This window comes from Doryrhamphus excisus, linkage group LG22, assembly GCF_037039965.1.
Source record: "Doryrhamphus excisus strain RoL-2023G ecotype Guam linkage group LG22, RoL_Dexc_Guam_v1.1, whole genome shotgun sequence".
In the NCBI taxonomy this organism is placed as follows: Eukaryota; Metazoa; Chordata; class Actinopteri; order Syngnathiformes; family Syngnathidae; genus Doryrhamphus; species Doryrhamphus excisus.
In genome coordinates, this window is record NC_136378.1 from 8670237 (window position 1) to 8684835 (window position 14599).

At 37.6% G+C, this 14599-nt stretch overlaps 1 protein-coding gene across 1 annotated transcript; it reads right to left on the bottom strand.

Annotated features, from left to right (window-relative positions):
* Positions 1 to 3372: 3372 nt before the first annotated feature.
* On the bottom strand, positions 3373 to 5320 carry vma21 (vacuolar ATPase assembly factor VMA21). The gene is made up of 3 exons (XM_058063518.2): positions 5130 to 5320; positions 4788 to 4897; positions 3373 to 4066 (listed from the first exon to the last, which is right to left on the bottom strand). The coding sequence occupies exons 1-3, from the start codon at positions 5189 to 5191 to the stop codon at positions 3927 to 3929; spliced, it is 312 nt and encodes a 103-aa protein (XP_057919501.2). The 5' UTR covers positions 5192 to 5320; the 3' UTR covers positions 3373 to 3926.
* Positions 5321 to 14599: the final 9279 nt, after the last annotated feature.

Consider the following 14599-nt stretch of genomic DNA (forward strand, 5'->3'; position numbering starts at 1 on the left):
ATGATCTTTGACAAGCATTTTTCTTTTGCATTAGGTCCTTACAGCACACTCTTGTCACATATATGATCTTTGACAAGCAGTTTTCTTTTGCAGTAGGTCCTTAAAACAGGATCAGACTCCTGTCACATATATGATCTTTGTCAAGCATTTTTCTTTTGCAGCAGGTCCTTATAAAACAGTGGCACACTCCTGTTATATAGATGATCTTTGACAAGCAATTTTCTTTTGCAGTAGGTCCTTAAAAACAGTAGTGCACTTCTGTCATATAGATGATCTTTGACAAGCATTTTTCTTTTGCAGTGGGTCTTTAAAACAGGATCAGACTCCTGTCATATAGATGATCTTTGACAAGCATTTTTCTTTTGCAGCAGGTCCTTAAAAACAGTGGCGCACTCCTGTTATATAGATGTTCTTTGACAAGCATTTTTCTTTTGTAGTAGGTCCTTACAGTAGCATACTCTTGTCACATAGATGATCTTTGACAAGCATTTTTCTTTTGCAGTAGGTCCTTAAAAACAGTAGCGCACTCCTGTCATATAGATGATCTTTGACAAGCATTTTTCTTGTGAAGTAGGTCCTTACAGTAGCACACTCTTGTCATATAGATGATCTTTGACAAGCATTTTTCTTTTGCAGTAGGTCCTTAAAAACAGTAGCGCACTCCTGTCATATAGATGATCTTTGACATGCATTTTTCTTTTGCAGTAGGTCCTTACAGTAGCACACTCTTGTCACATAGATGATCTTTGACAAGCAGTTTTCTTTTGCAATAGGTCCTTAAAAACAGTAGCACACTCCTGTCATATAGATGATCTTTGACAAGCATTTTTCTTGTGAAGTAGGTCCTTACAGTAGCACACTCTTGTCACATAGATGATCTTTGACAAGCATTTTTCTTTTGCAGTAGGTCCTTAAAAACAGTAGCACACTCCTGTCATATAAATGATCTTTGAAAAGCATTTTTCTTTTGCAGTAGGTCTTTAAAACGGGATCAGACTCCTGTCATATAGATGATCTTTGACAAGCATTTTTCTTTTGCAGTGGGTCTTTAAAAACAGTAGCGCACTCCTGTCATATAGATGATCTTTGACAAACATTTTTCTTTTGCAGTAGGTCCTTACAGTAGCACACTCTTTTTACGTAGACGATCTTTGACAAGCATTTTTCTTTTGCAGTAGGTCCTTAAAAACAGGATCAGACTCCTGTCATATAGATGATCTTTGACAAGCATTTTTCTTTTGCAGTAGGTCCTTACAGTAGCACACTCCCTTGCACACTGCCCTTGAGGATCTTTGACTTGCACTTTTGTATTATTAAAAACAGCAGTGCCCCTCTGTTATATAGATGATCTTTGACAAGTGTTATTATTTTTTTGCATATAGCCTCTTGTCACATTGATGATCTTTGACCTGCATTTTTGCATGTGGTATATTTAATCATACAGATGATCTTTGACTAGCCTAAAAATAGTGCTTCTGTTTTAAGGTATGAAATTATTTATGTCTTTAGCTCTCTAAGGTAGCCTTGTATTGACATTACATAAAAAAATACCAATATTTCATCTCTTTCATCAACAAATCCCCTCGTTTTTTGGACCTTATCCAATTCAATGATGCTCGCAACCATGAGAGAGAAATGTGTCGTATCACTTCATCAGAGGTTTTGTGGTTACTAAACAAAAGAGCCCTGCAGGGGACACCTCATTGGTTCTGTTCTGAACAACGGCCTTCAAAGAAACACCTGGGAAGAATTTCACGGGGAATAACATTCTATTGTTTCTTTTACATCGAGGCTATAAAATCAGGTGTCCAGGTGAGTTATTTTGTCACCTTAGTGTGGTTTGCCGCAGGCAGACAGACGAGGCCTCGATTAGCAGAGAGACGCTACTGTGCTGCCATCTGCTGGACTCTGATGGAACTTCAACGTATTGAACAAACAGAGCAGGTATCCAATAGGGGTGTGGAAAATAATCGATATTAATCGATGCGCATGCGCGCGATGCGAGTGCATTGGCTCATTCACTGAGTATGGATGCAATTGGCGGGAGAAATCTAGATTCATCGCGATGCGTTTGTGGGTATCGGTAAAATCTGATGCAAGCGCCATTTTTATTAATGTTCAACTTCACTCCATTCGCTTTTCCCCAGGTGCAATGAATGCACCATCATTATAGTTTTGTATTGAACACGGACGGAAGCCGTGAGGCACATACAACTATTAGCAAAACAGCATGGACGTTCGCACGCAATCAGCAGCGAGGAAGTTTCTATATTTAACCCCCCCACAACATTTAAACTTAGCAAAGAACGACAGAAATCTCGACAAAACGTCCCCCCCGTCTAAGTTTCTCGTCGGATACCGGGGAAGAACCAAGCAAATCAGGTCAGTGGATCTTCAGCTGCTTTCCAAATTGTTCAAGAGCTATTTGTCCGTCCCCAACAAGTGTCCCCCCCCCCGGAACGACTGTTCAAGTGACATTAGAACAGCAGAGCACTCGGATTATTCCTGAATTTGGAAACAATTTTAAAAGGATATACGTTGTTTTACACTTTCTGCTCCTCACTACTGTATTAGCCTAGCTGCTAGCTCATTCATATTAGCATTATGTTTTGCAGACAGGAATATAAACAAACATTGATTCCACTGTTGAAAGTGTCACTTTAATTTTGTTGTTGCTGGTACTGCATTTTGTACAGCAGTAATTATTGTTAGTTTTACTCCACCACTGAACCACTGTTATTGTAATTGCATAGCCGATGTGGAAATTGTGTGGAAAGTTGTTTTTGAAAAGTTGTTGCTGTTTGATGGCAAAAAGAATGACCATCATATCGCAAGAAATTGCACCATATCATATCGGATTGCATTGATTTGAACAAAATGATAATTGTATCATCTCGCATCATGAAAAGGGTGTATCATATCGCATTGTATCACCAGAAAATTCCATGTATTCCAAATATCGTATCGCCAACAGTGCATCGAGATGTGTATCGAATCGTTCTCAGTGCTGAGATTCCCACCCCTAGTATCCAATATGGCTGCCTCATATATTCCACCACGACATATTCATACAATACATCGGAATAATACCATCAAGCTGCACATCCAACCTGTTAATGTGTAATAATTATTAACAAAGCTCTGCTACAAAGCACATTTGCACTAAAGAAAGAAAAATGAAAATGTATGAATATTTATGAACAGCGAAAAAGGGCTTCAAAAAATGTATTACGCTTTTTTCACATACATCAGAGATGAGATGCTGTTTTTTCTTGAAACTTTATATAGCATCCTAGCATATCTCACAAAATATCAAAGTGGACTTTCGGCAATGAAATCTTTATCACAATCAATGGATCAGTTTGAGGGGGGTTGCATTTTTTCAAGTTTATTCCAAGAGGCCATTTTGCCTCACAGCAATATCTACATCAGCAAATATCTGTACAAAAAAAAACATGATCCAACTTCACAATTCTTTCCTACTTCTAATAGTCACAGCACCATTCAAGCACAAAACTGAGAAAAAAGTTGATATTATGATACGAGAATGACGATATCATACTTTTTTTTTTACACTATTGTGTAAAAAACTTGCAATTCTGATGGCCCAATTGTTGCAAATGTAATAATAATATCCTTCATGTACATAAATGAAAGGGAAGATGTCTTGCTACATTATCGTACACGGACTTTCAGCACTTCCTGACAAGAGCTGCTTTCAGAAAGAAAGAAAAGTCAGAAATGACTGATGCTATCCAGTGGCCTTTGATAGCCATAACCTCGGGTTCAAGCCCAATAAACACCAAATCCCTGACTGTGTGAAGTGTTGAGCCAGTTTGGTGGTAGCGGTGATGGTGGGGGAGAAGAGCATCTTTTCCCAAGGTCTGTGCATCTGTTCTGGTCTTACTGCAGACATGGTCTTGCACTTAATCGTGTTTCCCCTTCCCTTTGGGCGTGCCTTCATTCCAGGCCACATAAACAAACAAGGCCAGGACCACGTGCACTGCCAGCACAGCGACGATGGCGGCGTAGAAGTAGCTATCAGAGCTTGACATCTTCATTGAGCCTGGGAACACAACGTGGAGATGATGAACCATGGAGAATGTGTGCAACCACATCATACAGTTAGCCCTGGAGGAGGCTCAGAGGGAGCGGAATCGTGCCGATGGCAGGTTTTACTTCACTGAACCAAGAATAGAACTTTGTCGTTGTTAGGGTTCAGCAGCTCTCGCCCTATTTTGCAGCATATGACAGCATGATACTCCAACCACAAATATGTACGCAAACAGCAAAAACTATACACAAGAAGGCTCATACTATGTCACAGTAATGGCGGAAACCTGCTGTATGTACGCTAGTGCATTTAAGAGTGCAAACCGTAAAGAATGTTGATTATTTTATTTCAATGTAAACCTGCAAATGCTGTCATAATATCACAATATTCATGTGGAAAAGTACAAAATATTACAGGAAAAAAACTTGAAAAAAGTAGTCATTTAAGAAAATATGAGGAAAAAATCCATTTTAATAGCAAAGTTGAAATATTAAATAAGATGAGATGGCAGAAAAAGTTATACTTAAATATCATGATTATGATGAGTCATGATTATGATTTAAAAAAAATACTAGAAGTTGAAACACAACAACTACAGCAGAAATAACAAAAAGGTTGTCATTTTCCAAGAATCAATTGAAAATAAAAGAAAAAAAGATGCATTCCAATGAGAATGGAGGCAAGTGCATGTACAGTAATTCAGCTGCATACAGTAGATCACGTGATTCCTTACCTTCAAAGATGTAAGCCTTTGAAGCGAAGTACAAACCAATCGGCAGTGTGACCATTAAGATGGTGAAGAACAACAGTGTCTTTAGGGCTGAAACTAATGAGCCTTCATTCCTGCAGGAACCAGAGACCACACACAGACACAGAAAGTCAACTACTGTTCTATTTAGGTGCAACTCTGAGCTGACTTTTCTACCTGTTATGTGATATTAACTATTTTCCCCAAGTAAATCTCCATATGTAGGACACCAGTCACGCTAAAAACAGAACGCTGCTAACTTAGCCAAGCTAGCTAACCTGCGACTGGTGATCAACAAAAGAGATAAGAAAGTGTTCGTTTTATTACGTTCTGAAATTAGGTGGCGGTCCGCCTGTGATGTCCGATGACGCCCTGATTGGTCCGTCCATTGTTGTTTGGATAGATAACAAGATAATGATGAAAAGGATCGGATAATACGGCCAAGAATATCAACACGAAAGGCTTCCTGGTGTTGTGTTGTCACTTCCGCATTAGGTCACGAGACCGGGCCGTCACATGACGAGGGAAGACATCGGTATCGCGAGATCTCCCAGCCCCCCTTTAAAAAAAAGACCCATTGTATTTTTTACATTAATAGTCATAAAAATAAGTTAATATTACTATTATAACACTTTACACATGACTAGCATTGGATAGTAGACACAAAAGACGTGTTTCTTCATTTATTATATAATCATATTCAATAAAACATGTCAATATATTGACCCAAGGAAACGGATGGATTATTCAGGCGAGTTTTTAGCGCCCTCTATTGTCAAACAACACTTCCTGCCTAATAAACGTTTGTGTTAAACAACGTTTTTGGCATTTAGCACATTCTAAAAATATAATTTAACAAGAAGAAAAAACAGCAAAAAATTAACAAAACAACAGTAACTTCACAAGATCAAAGTAAAAATATTAATAGAACAAATTAATTGTTGCAGCTCAAGAATAAAATAATCATATTAATATTATGAGGGGAAAAATTGGGAAAAATTATGAGGAATAACAACCAAATTTTATTAGCATAAAGTAGAAATATTAAATTAAACTTTTTTTAGTTGAAATATTGTGAAAATAAACAAAGCCACAAATAAAAATGTAATTTTTGGAAATGTTACAAGAATAAAATCAAACTATAATACCAGACAAAAAGGTTACAGAAAGAAAGTTGAAATAAAAAAAGAAACACAACAGCAGAAAAAATATATACAGATGTATAATAAATAATATTATACTATCAATAAATAATACTTTTTTTCAGTGGTATTCCAATGAGAAATATTTTTAAATAAATGTATGGAAATAAAGTCAATATTTTGTGTTAACAAAGTCATAATATTAAGAGGAAAAAATTACGATTATTTAAAAAAAACAACAGCAGAAAAAAAATATATACAGCTGTATAATAAATAATATTACACTATCAATAAATAATACTTTTTTTCAGTGGTATTCCAATGAGAAATATTTTTAAATAAATGTATGGAAATAAAGTCAATATTTTGTGTTAACAAAGTCATAATATGAAGGGGAAAAAATTAAGATTATTAAAGAAAAATACATTTATTTGAAATAAACAGAAAAAAAGCAGAAAATAGTAGCAAAACTTTCAACTCGAAGTCAGCTTGGATAGGCTAACCGGCAGAGAAAATGGATGGATGGAACACAACACATACATACAGTACATGCATTCACGGTCCTTTGTAGGCTCTAAGTGCATATGATACCATCTGACTATCTATATTAACTGATACCACGTAATATAGCTTCACTCTTTTATATCAAATATAATCAGCCTTGTGTTCATTCACAAGTAACAAAGATGCGCTCACAAACTAAATAAGCCAGTATCGTGCAAACAGAGCTTTGTTGTTTTTACTCTTAGGAATCACACGGCTGTGAGTGATCTCCATAAAAACTAGTAGATGATTGCTGAGCTGGTCCACAAAGAATCCTTTGAAGACTTAGGACATGCTGGAAGGGGTTATGTCTCACAGCTGGCATGGGGACGTTTCAGTGTCCACCACCCAGTGGTGGGCCGGGGACGGAGATGTCTGGACTTCCAGACTGAGACTGCTTCCACTGAGAATGTGTGAAATTACATAACCAAGTCATGTTAAGTGTCTCTGTCTGAGCCGGATTGCCGTGACAATGTCTTCTACTAAAGCCAAAAGCTAAGCAGAGTAAAATATCGAGTGTGCATATCTCACACATCAACTCCCAGCCAAGATGAATAAAACTTTTATTTCAAGGTGAGACATGCACCACGCTGTTCACACTTGCCTGCTTTGCACAGCAGTGCAGTGGAAAGCGATGGACTTAGCAGCGGCTCACAGGTGGGTCATTCACATCATGAGTAAATAGGAGGTATTTTTTGTCTAAATTAAACTTGTTCATTTATAAAAATGTCTAAATGAACAAAATTGTATTGCACTGTATTATTCTACACTGGTCACTAGGTGTCAGTAATGTTGCTGTAGTGGTTGGTGGAGTGGTTGAGACACAAAGAACAGACATGATCGAAGGGACAAAAAGCTTTTGCAGGTCTGAATGGCTTATTTTCTATTATCATGTCTACAATATGTCACAATTCTTCCCTTTGGTACCTTAGTTCCTGTTTCCATGCTCTTATTTTGTTATGACTTCCTGTGATGCTATCTCGGTTTGTTCCGCACTTGGTCCTTACTCTCTGCAAGCCAGAACTTGACACTATATTGAGTAATACAAGTGTAAAGGTCGGCACGGCGGTCGAGTGGTAAGCGCTCAGACCTCACAGCTAGGAGACCAGGGTTCAATTCCACCCTCGACCATCTCTGTGTGGAGATTGCATGTTCTCCCCGTGCATGCGTGGGTTTTCTCCGGGTACTCCGATTTCCTCCCACATTCCAAAAACATGCTAGGTTAATTGGCGACTCCAAATTGTCCATAGGTATGAATGTGAGTGTGAATGGTTGTTTGTCTATATGTGCCCTGTGATTGGCTGGCGACCAGTCTCGCCCAAAGACAGCTGGGATAGTCTCCAGCACCCCCCTCGTGAGGAAAAAGTGGTAGAAAATGAATGAATGAAGTGTAAAGGTGACTATAGGGTTGTTATTTCATGTCTACAGGGCTCTAATAAACGTACTTAGCAGAACATAAACAGGTTTTGTATGAAAATATTCCATGTATTAATTGTGAATTGTACTTGATGGAAATTCACTTATCACGGTAACAATTAACAACCTATTTTTGGAATAGGTGATGTTAAAAAGACCCAAAATGCTCAAGAAAAATAATTTTATTGTTTTCTGATTGAGTAGATCATGTTAAAGTTTGCTTTAATGTTTCCACTAGATGTCGTCTTTCTCATTAATAGGAAAATGCATCAACATTCTTGTATATTTCAAAATCAGCCCCTATTTCTCCTTGGATGGATTGTATCATTTTTATGCTGTATACATACATTTAGATTTAGTGATGGTGTGCAGACCGTGTTTTTGGTTGTGTTCCCTGGTGGTATGTGTCAAGGAGCAGCACTTTCTGCTCCAGTTATCTTCGGCCTCGCTGTTCCGGTGCTCTGCAGGTTCCCCAAAAACACGCTGAAGATGGAAAGGGCAGACAAAAGACAGAGGCCACAACCAGTGATGCAGGCTGGACCATCATTTTGCTTTCTTAAGAGCTTTCAGGCCAACATGTTGCCAACTCTGCAGCTGCCAAGAGCTGTCAGGGCGAATCAAATTGTCCCCAGAATTGCTGAAAGATGAAACACCAGGGGTTATTTTAAAGCTGGCTTATGCCTGTTAGGTTGGTTTTATTATTGTGCTTATTTTCATGTTTTTATTGTTTAAAATACCATTTTCACATATTTTTAATTCTTTGATTAATTATAATGATTAATTTAATAATTGATGAATCGGTCGAATTCTTTGATTAATTATAATGATTAATTTAATAATCGATGAATCGGTCGACTAATCAGATTAAATTCACTACATGTAAAATTTCTGCCTTTTCATTTGAAAAAAAATATATGAACTGTGCGATTAATCGATTACCAAAATAGTTTTTGATTAATTAGGTCATGATTAATTATTGATTAATCAAGTGTTGCAGCTCTAAAATAAGCTCTAAAATAAACAAATCAAATGTCTGTTATGAAATAAACCATTATACAGTAGTCCCTCATTTATCACGGTAAATTGGTTTCAGACTTGACTGTGATAAGTGAATTATTGCAAAGTAGGATTCCTAATATTTAAATGGAATAAATAAATGGAATATTTTCATAGTTACAGCATAGATAAAAATATTTAACATAATTTTTATCCTTATATTTAAATGGAATAAATAAATGGAATATTTTCATAGTTGCAGCATAGATAACATTTTTTAACACAATTTCTATCCTTATATTTAAATGGAATAAATAAATTGAATATTTTCATAGTTACAGCATATATAGCATTTTTTAACACAATTTTTATCCTTATATTTAAATGGAATAAATAAATGGAATATTTTCATAGTTACAGCATAGATAACATTTTTAACACAATTTTTATCCTTATATTTAAATGGATTAAATAAATTGAATATTTTCATAGTTACAGCATAGATAACATTTTCTAACACAATTTTTATCCTTATATTTAAATGGAATAAATAAATGGAATATTTTCATAGTTAATAGTCATTTTTAAACACTTTTTTAACATTGTTAGAGCCCTCTAGGCATGAACTAACACCCCTTTATACTTCTATCACCCAATAAGGTAACATTTATTTGTGTAGGCAATAGACAAAGTAAGCTCAGTTTCTTGTTCTATGGTTATCATCACATTTTCCCCCTTATCATATCATCTGATGGTTTAAACTTCAACTTGTGTTTGTTTTGCATATAAAATAATGGAATCAAATTGTTCTATTTTTGAGGCAGCATGGAAGTCATCCACTTGTCAAAGCTTAATCGGAGAATCATTTCCGATCACTCTCCAGCGACTGTACAAAACATGACAACATGACAACATCCCCTCAAACCACTGGGCTCATATTTTCTCTGAAAACATTTGCAAAAGTAAAAAAGCAATTAGACGACTTTATTGAGCTGAGCTTTGGGAAAAGCAGCCGCAGCAGTCGCAGGGACACACATGATCGCCCCGCCGTTATGGTAAGATTAGGGAATTTTTAATAAAAACAACCACGTCAAAAATAGGAGCTTAAAAAGGTCATGTTCTCAATGGAATTAGAGCCTATAGCTTTGGAAAAGTTCAACAATGGTTTGCATTTCTCTGCGGCTTGTTCACCTCTGACCTTATTAGAAAGGATTTCCCAGGGTTCTCTCTGTGTGGAAACTCCTGCTATGTCTTTTTTGCGTTCCTGCAGTCAAACGAGGCGGAGCATGCTACACCTGTTGTTTGGATCAACGTTATCCTTAGCGGGTTGGAATAAAATCATGTATAAATAGATTGGCAGCTGCATGTACACCACAGTTATGTTGATTGTGAAGGTCGTTTGGAAATTGGGATTCATATTTAAGCCTATGGGCTCTAGTGTCGAGTTATTATAAGAAAAGCAGAGCCTTGTGGCATAACTGTGTTACTGTGGACGACATCCTAGATGGGTGACTTCTTAATGATGGTTAATTGCTTCCAAACCCGACTAAACTTAAGAAAGTGTTCTGAATGGAGTAGGGAAAAAGGACAAAGAAACCAAAAACTTACCACTTCCACACTGGATGAGAGGATATTTTTTTTTCACCCTATCCCTGCACGGCAAATATGGACAACATTTTGTCGTGAACCAAAAAACACACTAATCAACATTCCGCCGTGATGCCTCAAGACCACATCTACTGTGCTTTTTCTTTAGGTTTTTGTGGCCCTTGTGCAAAAGTTGGACATTACACACTAAAGTCAGAGTTGTTTTTTTATGTTTTAAAGAGGTTAACTTCTTTATAATCTCATTTGACAGTTAAATGTTATTGTGTATTATTTTTCAAAAAGAAAGAAGCAAAAAATTTAGTGAAAAGACCACCTATATTATGCTAATTTTCCAACCCTTTGTATTCAGTTGTGGACCCCTATAGAGCAGCTACACACAATAACCCTCATAAGATCAACAGCAATGGGAAGACTTCCGAGTTCATTCATTCATTTTCTACCGCTTTTTCCTCACGAGGGTTGCCGGGGTTGCTGGAGCCTATCCCAGCTGTCTTCAGGCGAGAGGCGGAGTACACCCTGGACTGGTCGCCAGCCAATCACAGGGCACATATAGACAAACAACCATTCACACTCACATTCATACCTATGGACAATTTGGAGTCGCTAATTAACCTAGCATGTTTTTGGAATGTGGGAGGAAACCGGAGTCCCCGGAGAAAATCCACACATGCACGAGATGACACAGAGATGGCCGAGGGTGGAATTGAACCCTGGTCTTCTAGCCGTGAGGTCTGCGCGCTAACCACTCGACCGCCGTGCCGCCCGACTTCCGAGTTATTTAAACAATTTAATATAAAATCCCCAAAAACTTTATGTGAATCCATATAAAAATCACAAATCGCCATCCATATTTCCCGCTCTCATGCACCTCAATGGGCCCATGACATCGAAACCTCCCCCCCTTGGTATGACTGTGACCCAAAGCCCGGCGGGATATGTAGGAACACATTATATGCATGAGAACACATGGAGCGCTAAATCCAATGCACAAAACAATTAGGAGACTCAGGAGAGCCCCAGTGGCAGAAACGTTGACTGTTGTAAAATGCAATGGTGTGCAAGAGCTATACAAATTCCTGCGTGCAAAGAGACGAGCTGCATCCGTGCAAATGCCTCATTGCTCTTACATTTTCTAGTAATTGTGTCGTAGGCGATGGTTTTCACTCGTGGTGGAAATCTGAAAGACATTTTGTGTCTTCGGTGTCTCCTGTGATCACTCACTGTCATGACTGAAGACATATTTTACACAATGGCCTTTGTGATGGAAGTAGAGCCAGAACTAAACACTTTATATTTTATTTTATCCAAGACGGCGTTAAAATGGTCTGAATTAGGTTGCATGTTTTTTATGTGGAGGCAGAAGAGAGCAAATAATCAAATAATAATAAAAACAGATTAGAAATAGAATATAAAAGTTTTACAAGGGTAGACAATAAAGCTACAATTGATGATGGCTACTGGCACAATGTGTGGTTAGATGTCTATAATGGTGTGTTCTGGATCTTAAATGTCATTTATTTACCAATAAGCATGTTATTGGTCTTTTACAGAGCTCCATTTCCCACACACTAAAGTTGTTTATTTTGTAAATCAGAACATGTAGAGAATAATTGTTTAAGTTGTCCTTTTGCATTTATTTTATATATATATATTTATATATATACATATATATGTATATATATACATATATTTTGTATCATTAATAAATGTTTAAAAACCAGAAAAAGTTCATTTTTTAATTTAATTTAATTTAATTTAATTTAATCATTCATTCATTCATTCATTCATTTTCTACCGCTTATCCTCACGAGGGTCGCTGGGCGTGCTGGAGCCTATCCCAGCTGTCTTTGGGCGAGAGGCGGGGTACACCCTGGACTGGTGGCCAGCCAATCACAGGGCACATATAGACAAGCAACCATTCACACTCACATTCATACCTATAGACAATTTGGAGTCGCCAATTAACCTAGCATGTTTTTAGAATGTGGGAGGATAATTTAATTTAATTTAATTTAATTTAATTTAATTTAATTTAATTTAATTTAATTTAATTTAATTTAATTTAATTTAATTTAATTTAAAAAAATATGATATGATTCTTGCTTTTTATTATTTTAATCTATATACCTTTTAAATACATTGTTTAACATTATTAGAGCCCTCTGGGAATGACCTAGCAACCCTATAGTTATATTTACGCTTGTATTAGCCAATGTAATAATAGAAAATAAGTATTTTAAGATATAATATAGACTCACAGGGCTCCCGGGTGTTGTTCGAAATTTTTTACTTTCAGTTCTGTATAGTACTTTCTACATAAATGTAACATTAATAACACTGTAGAGTATTAGATATCATCTTTGAATACCTTTTCAAAATGCTTGCTTAATTTAGGCAACTTAACATTAACATATTTTTAACATTACCTGATAGTGATGCATGTAGTTTTTAAAGTTAAGAACAAAATATGGTTTCTTGCATGGTTCCCAAACTTTTTGGACCCACGGCTAAAAGAAAATAGCTTTAATAGCATTGGAATATCCTGGAATGTTCAGTGTTCAATATTTAAGGTTCCACTGTACATCAAAGAGAGAAGTGAATTGAATGAATACAGGTAGAGAGCTGAGAGCAGTATAGGGTGATAGGGGTGACCCCCTCCATTAGCGACTGACTCGCTGCAGCCGAGACTGTCATCCTCCCCAGAGCTCCTTTAGCCACTCATCTGTGGCTGACCTTGCACTGACATGTGAGCTGCTTCTTTTCCACATCACAGAGGTTGACTTGTGAGATTGTATCTGCGGGTTTGTGGCGTTTTGCTGCTTTGTCACCTGACAGCGTCTTGCACCCGAACACACTTTGGAGTCACGTCAACATCAACTCAATTTTTTGCATCTACAAATATACAGTTTTTGATTTCAGTCATTCGGGAGACAGCTGAGGAAAAGTGAAAATGGTCTTGATGTGAAGCATACTGAGAATACCGATACACTTTGGTATTGCCTAATATATTTGAATTCCACCAGGGTTCAATTCCACCCTCGGCTATCTCTGTGTAGAGTTTGCATGTTCTCCCCGTGCATGAGTGGGTTTTCTCCGGGTACTCCGGTTTCCTCCCACATTCCAAAAACATGCTAGGTTAATTAGCGACTCCAAATTGTCCATAGGTATGAATGTGAGTGTGAATGGTTGTTTGTCTAGATGTGCCCTGTGATTGGCTGGCGACCAGTCCAGGGTGTACCCCGCCTCCTGGAGGTACGACAACAAGACATTACTGGTGTGGATGAATGAGGAGGGTCATCTCCATGCGGAAAGGAAGCAACATTAAGGAGGTTTTTCTGTCAAAGAAAAAAGTGGGATAGGTTCCAGCATCACCGCGACCCTCATGAGGATAAGCGGTAGAAAATGAATGAATATTTGAATTCCATCCATCCATCTTCTATACCACTTATCCTCACTAGGCTGGAGCCTATCCTAGCTGACTTTGGGCGAGAGGCGGGGTACACCCTGGATTGGATGCCAGCCAATCACAGGGCACATATAGACAAACAACCATTCACACTCGCATGACAATTTGCATGTTTTGGGTTTTGAGAACACAGCGGAGAATCAAACCCAGGACAACTACACGTTACTTACTTCTGTAGTATTCCTGCATAAGCTGCATACTTTCCGTTAATAGTATTTGCTTCCATAACCCCCCCCCCCCATTGAGACTTGGCAGAGCACCTTAATATCATTTGTCTTAATGAATCCACTTTCACTTAAACACGGTACATGTAACAATGTGAATAAAAAAATATCACCGTTCACTGCGGCTTTGCCAGGAATCTTTTTGCCTTCATATGCAGACCGCATCTTTTCACCTTGGCGGAGGTCTGCACTTTGCTGAGTGCCTTTCTAGTTTATGTAATATTCCAAGACAGTGATACATCTTTGGAACCGTGGGAAAGATTGTTGGGAAGATGTGCTTCTAAGCCATACAAACTGAGGTGGCGTGTGTTGTGATTTTGCATAATGATGCAATCACATCACTGAGATGCCCTGTGATGCATATCATGCCCCTCTGGCTTTTAAATAAACATGCATGTCGCT